The sequence below is a fragment of the Sinocyclocheilus grahami genome, unplaced genomic scaffold (assembly GCF_001515645.1).
Source record: "Sinocyclocheilus grahami isolate Dianchi unplaced genomic scaffold, SAMN03320097.WGS_v1.1 scaffold704.1, whole genome shotgun sequence".
NCBI classification, from domain to species: domain Eukaryota; kingdom Metazoa; phylum Chordata; class Actinopteri; order Cypriniformes; family Cyprinidae; genus Sinocyclocheilus; species Sinocyclocheilus grahami.
Window position 1 is genome coordinate 127,881 of NW_015505883.1, and position 6,758 is coordinate 134,638.

The 6,758-nt window shown below is 40.3% G+C and overlaps 1 protein-coding gene across 1 annotated transcript in view; it reads right to left on the reverse strand.

Moving 5' to 3' along the window:
* LOC107559881 (solute carrier family 35 member F4-like) overlaps nt 1–5,122 on the reverse strand; it is a 34,487-nt gene extending 29,365 nt beyond the window's left edge. Inside the window, exon 1 of the mRNA XM_016243900.1 lies at nt 4,825–5,122. Within this exon, the coding sequence (XP_016099386.1) occupies nt 4,825–5,044 (220 nt within the window). The 5' untranslated portion in view covers nt 5,045–5,122. The remainder of the gene's footprint in view (nt 1–4,824) is intronic.
* Between the last annotated feature and the right edge of the window lie 1,636 nt (nt 5,123–6,758).

The window sequence follows — 6,758 nt, forward strand, 5'->3', positions numbered from 1 at the left end:
CACCAAATGTAATCCAAATGATGCGTTGCACCCGCAGTCCTCTCTGGCGGAATACAGTAGGTTTGTGTGATCCAGAGCAGAATTTATGTTGTTAATCGCTGAAAATATTATACAGATAATTTTCCTGATCCACTCCGTCAACTCGTGAAGGCGCGCGCGCAATGCGCATCATTCAAACACACCTCACCAGAAACATGGCTTGTCGCAATCTGTGACGAATGCAGGCGAGAGCCAATGAGCGTTCGATTATCCTGCCGTAAAACCTGTCGTTTGAAGCGGCAACATTTGAATTTGTAAAGAGCTCGTTAGTCAGCGCAGGCTTTGCTGCTCACGGTCACTGGACTCGCTGCTCGGGATGGAGAAGAAGATCGCCGAAAAAAGGCTTGGATTTGGGTCTGTTCCTCGCAGTCGTATGGATTCGGAAGATTTGGATTACAGCGCATGAATAAAATTGTTTCATTTCGTAAATGTTGCGTTTTTGGTGTATTTTATAGTTCTATTGTTAGTCACAATATAGTTTTACTGATTGATTGGCAATTAATGTTAGTACACAACAGACCAAGCAGAACATCATTTAGAGATAACTGATCAATGGTTCTAGTATTTTTCCATGTTGTGAATTCATTTTTTATTTCATAAAATGCTTACATATTTTGTGTTGTCTCTTATTAATGCAGAGTCATCACAAAATAACAAGGATTTATGATGATGTTGTCCAAACCCCTCTTTGCCTGGGGCATTTCCAAACTTTTGGATGGCAATGTAGATATGCACATATATTACACTATAAGTGTCACTCACACAAATTTGCCAGGGCTGCATTTCTCGATAATGATTGATGTTAGAGCTTAAATGGGTCATATGGCATTGCTAAAAAGAACATTATGTTGTGTATTTGGTGTAATGTGTTTATGCGGTTTAAGGTTCAAAAAACCTTTATTTTCCACATAATGTACATTAATGTTGCTCCTCTATGCCCCGCCTTTCTGAAACGTGTAGATTTTTACAAAACTCATTGTTCTGAAAAGCGAGGTGTACTCTGATTTGCCAGCTATCCAGTGCGTTGTGATTGGCTGAATACCTCAAGCGTGTGACGGAAATGTTACACCCCTCACCATACTGTGATGCCGTGTCCCGGTGCGATGAGACAACACCAATAAAACCATTACAAACGAGTCATTTGTTGCATCCAGAGGGGACATAATTACTGATTATAATGACTTATACTGTCTTTTTACACGTTGCGTATCGTGCCGCATAAACATAAAACCATGTCTGCATTTGTGATCGGAGAAACGACAAACAGCAAGCGCTACTCTACACTGCTCAAAACTCGTGTTTGAATCATCAGTGGCAAATCCTTTAAATATAAAAAAACTGAGAAACTGCAAAGTTGGAACTGCCCCACTTTAAAGAAACAGCCTTTGTGCACAGATGCTGTAACACAGAGGCAGTGGCGTTAGGATCCATGTGCAGCTTTATTAGATCACAAGGCAGGTCATACAGGCATAAATCGTCACCAGGTGTCAGACACAACGAAGGCTGGGCAGAATCGTAAACAGAGTTCGTTATAAGGGTCGAGGCAGGCGGCAGACAAACACTGGCAAGAATCAGCAAGGCAGGCAGGGTCAGAATAGGTAGGCAGCAAGCAATCGTAATCGGGAATTCAGTCCAGGTAATAAACAGGAAATCAAAACAGGGAAAACTCTCAGAAATGTCTGCTAGGCAAAACAAGACTTCACAAGGAGACCAGGGACGGCACAATATAAATAGACCGGGTAGATGGGGAACACCTGTGCAGGTGATTAGTCTCTGGCAAGGTGCATTGTGGGAATTGGAGTCCGAGGGGATATTTAGTACTCCGGTGATGGTTCCCTTTGGTGGTGATCGGAGGGAGCCACAGAGGCTGAATTTGTGACAGATACATTGTAGGCTACTCTGCAGGTTCAGGAAACAGTCCTTCATAAAATGCGTTGCACACATCTGAATATTTGGGTTGAACTGTTCTGGAACAGTTTTGTAAATACAACTTAACCACTGATTTCTAGTTGTGTCCTCTTTTGGAAGACCAAACAAAGTAGTTTCACACAGCGTCACACACGACGGGTTTGAGAATGGCGTGGCCGTCGGATTCGACAAAGGAGCGGTCGGCGGGCTTGCGGCAACCACATGTGACGACCCCGGGCTGGAATCCGCTTCGTCCACGGTGAAAGCCGATCCGGCGATCCACAGCGCAAAGTTGATGTATTTCCTCAGCTACCAGCACGGATCAGCTCCAGGCATGACGAAGCGGATATCGTCCTCTTTTGGAAGACCAAAGTAGTTACGCTTTCACAAGGAAACACACAGCATCTCCACGACATCGCGGCGGCAACAACAATACTACAGCGAGAATCAAAGTTACGCCTTCTTTCTTTGCGTGAACATTTGGGCAGCATTATGCAAATCTTCCCACACAGTGACGTAGACATGTGGGGGCATGTTTAAACGAGGCGCTTTAGGAGGGCGTGGACAAGTCTTAAATTTTATAAAGAATATCTCTTTGGGTTTGAGACTTTAGTCTTTGCAGCTCGTTTATTGAAATGTTAACCTAAAGCTGCATTCCAGACAACTCGGATATAATAACAATTATATTACATTATATTATATTATACATATAACATTATACTTTACATAATAATAATAATACAATTTCCTACATTACTTTCATACATTTCATACATTATTCATTTTTTGTTCAATCATTTAATTTAGATGTGTATTTCAATTTTTTCTGTCCTTTTTAATTATTTCATTTATAAATTCATATGTAACACTCCAAAGAGAAAGGAAAACTTGAAATCGCATCATATGACTCCTTTAATAAATGCATACATGTTTAATTTTCATTTATACTTAAAATGTATTTTTGTATTTTTTAAATTTTAAATTTTACAAGCTGATTGTGCATAGATAAGATCCCTGAAGTTGCAAAGACTAAAGTCTCAAAACCAAAGAGATATTCTTTAACAAAGTTAAGACTCTGCCACGCCCCCCTAAAACAGCTCGTTTCTAACACGCCCCCACATATCTACCTCACTATGTGGAAATATTTGCATAATGCCGCCCAAATGTGCACGCAAAGAAAGAAGACGTTGTAACGAATCAGCTCACATGAAATATGAATAACTAACCATAACTAGTTATAATTAATTATTCGGCAGAGTACAGACAGGGTTCTTTGGGATGGATGGTGATTACAACTAGTTTTGTTAAATAATAGGCTAGTGCTTTCACATTGTTCTTCTTGCCTGTCTATGACTGACTTTAATTCACTACATATACTGCTGAGTCAGGTCTTAAAACAGTGGTGAGCATGGCATAGTCTCTGAGGGAACATTTCAATGTGACACCTTCTCATAAAAAAAAAAACAAAAAAAATCTTCAGAAAACCTTTTTGGAGATTTTTGGTTGAGCACAATAATCATTGCTTTCAACTAAGCATTCATAAATTAACAAAAATATTTTAGAAAATTGTCTTAATTTGGAAAGTCATTTAAATATGATTGTTCCCATTGTTTTTGTTGTTGTTGCTTTAATTGGCATATCTGCCACAGCCCATCATGTGTGATGCGTTTATGTAATACATCGAGTGACAAAAAGATGAATGCAACACAAGAGTTAACGTTACCATCTACCGTCCTCAGGGACTTTGAGGCATCACACACAGATGCATGCACACATACAGTACACACTGATATTCATTAGACATGATTCATGTACTTACATACTGCACCAGTGTAATAACAGCACACCAGAGACACGGGCTACACCACCACTCATGCACTGACCATTGTGTAATATGTTGCACTTACATTTGGCCACAACAATAATAATAATACAAAAACATTACAATTCTGCATGCTAACAATTAAGCAGAACCTCAAATCTGTCCTGTGCCAAGACTCTTTCGATTGCATTAAAATAGACTGAGGGTACTGAAATTCAGGAATGGCACACAGACTACAATTAGGATCCAATCACCACTCTACTCCATTCACACTGCCATTTAAATAAGCGTTCAACAAATAAGTGTCTTTCAACCTGCTATCTCGGTGCATTTTGTCTAACATATCTTGCAATATTTATTGCTTGTGATTTCTTGTTTACTTGTAATTGCACAATGACTTACTATCAATGAATTAATGAGTGTGCCGTGCAGTATGCTTATATGTATTTAGCCTATACCGCACAGTTGTCTGCAGACATTTGGAAAAACATTTATAGTTACTTAAGTAAATTTTTCACTAATGGATCTAAACTGTCTATAAAGGAGCATTTCATTATTATATCATCTAGTAATTTACTATTTGTTAACATTTTGAATAGTTTTAATCTGATTAATTCTTTTTTATCTTTATTTTCTATTCTTTATTTTTATTTCTTATATCTATTTCTATCCTGTTCACCCTATCCTGTTACATTTTACATTATATTCTATACTATTACATTCAAAACTTCAACAGAAAGTTCTGTACTCATGTGTTAAGATTTATGCAGTATGCACATAACTTGTGAACAAAGCGCCCTGCAAACAAAACGAGACAGTCTGAATACTATTACATTCAAAACTTCAACAGAAAGTTCTGTACTCATGTGTTAAGATTTATGCAGTATGCACATAACTTGCAAACAAAACGAGACAGTCCGCACAGCATGCGTTTCCTTCACATTCACATTATATATATTCACCGTTCAAGGCCAACACAGCGTGCAGACAGCCGTGACTTGATCTCGACACAATTACTATTGCATTTGTTATTGCGTGTGTTTTTAAACACTTACTTCTGTGGCTGGAGTACCCGGGTTTATAGCCGTAATAACCAGTGATTCGTAATATCCGATCCTCAATGTCATGGACCCCGTTGGCCGTCACTTGAGGCGCATCCCAGCGGCTGTTCACCTGCGGAGACGCCTTGCCCGCTAGGTGCGGGCTCTTGCCCGGTAGGTGCTCCAGGCGAAAGCAGGGCTCCTCTCCCGAATTCTGGATCTCCGTGCTGGTCATTTTACCTCTGCACGGGCAAAACGGCAGCTTTTTAGGTCGCAAGCGATAACCATACGAAACCCGCTGCTGAGAGCATCACCCGAGTCAAATTCCAGCACACGTTGCTTTGAGGAGTCGCTCAGGGTTGTGTGAAACTTGCCCAGCGCCTTTCATGCATCAGGCAACAGGGGGCGTCACGCTGCTCCGAACAGATGGCAGCGAGCACTGAGAGGTCCGATTCATTTAGGCGAATCGGTTCGTTCGTTTCAGTGAACCGCTTCACAAAAGCCGATTCACTGATTCTATTCAGTTATCAGCGTTTTATTTTTTTTGTTAAAAAAAAACATTGTATTTTTACTTAAGTAAAGTGTGATTTAACAGAGGGCTGTTTTGTTTATGGTTCGTATCACTCACCTCACAGTTACACTGTGTTTGTGATTTACAAACGCGATTCGGTTCGAATGAATCAATAAAAAGAACCCGTTCAAAAGAACGATTCGCTCGAGATTCAGGTAGAGTGGACGCAGTGGACAACTGCCGTAGTTATTATAAAAGAGACACGAGTGCATCGTGGTGCCGTAATCATGTTACTATTGGGCTCCTCCCTGAAATATTTTAACATGCAATGTTGCTTAAGGTGCCTTTCAAGGCATTGTAGTCAGCATTTCATACTATTGCATGCCAACTAGGGGTATATGCAATCTTAAAGACTTAGGTCTAAAGGAGTCACTGAAATATTCAACACAGAAAAGGTGGACATGAATACATGGATACGACAGTGAACAGTGTGTTATATATTTTCTGGAAAATGTTTTGGACCAGGTTTATAGCCTAGTGTAAAACTGAGACAGACAGACACATAGATAAGTAAAGAGACAGTGTTTGTCCAGTCTATGCTTGAATTGCTTTCTCTGTTTTTAGTGCACATATGTTACACTTTAATACTTCAGTGGCCTGCGGCTGTGTCTCTATTTATTGTTTTTCATCACATATTTATGAGGCCTTGAGAGTGAGAGTGTAGTAGCTCTGAGATGGTGCCACAAGGCTATTTTGCCCGACATAATTAGATTCAGCTAGCTCCACGGAATCTGCATTCAGGGATAATTTCTCCACTCCTGATTGTTAATGTGAGTGATACAATTCATGCTTTAGCTATAATCACAGAGGCACAGTTGTCATAAAAGTCTTATTGAGTCGATTTAGCACACAGTTTGGACCTCTCCCACACCAGCAAGTATAAGAACACACATTCAGATCTAGAGCAAAGCACTATAAAATGCCTCTGAATGCAAGTTTCGAGTTGCTGGTCTCAGCTTAGAACACCTCTGCTTAAAACCAATGATTCTTGCACGGAGCATCCAGTAAAAGTGCTGAGGTTCAGGCCAAACCCAGTCCAATATCACAAGCCAAGTCTATTTCGGTGACTCCTCTATGGTTCTGCAGCAAATCCTTAGCACTTTGTGTGAAATTGATCTCCGGCATAGGGAGGAGAATTTTCTCATGGTGCTCTCTGATTTGCTGTGAGAGAAGGACACATGCTGAGTTTCATTTGTGGCCCAATTACAGCGCCAGACTAAGCTTCCCTTCCCTCACTTGTAGCTAAACCAATCTGCTCTGTACATTGTTTTGTTTCCTTTTGTTCTCCTTCCAGCCTGCCATGCCATCTCTGTCTCCTACCATTCTTCACACTTGTTATGGTTGTTTGGTGGCCAGAACAGCAGCTTATGACACTGAA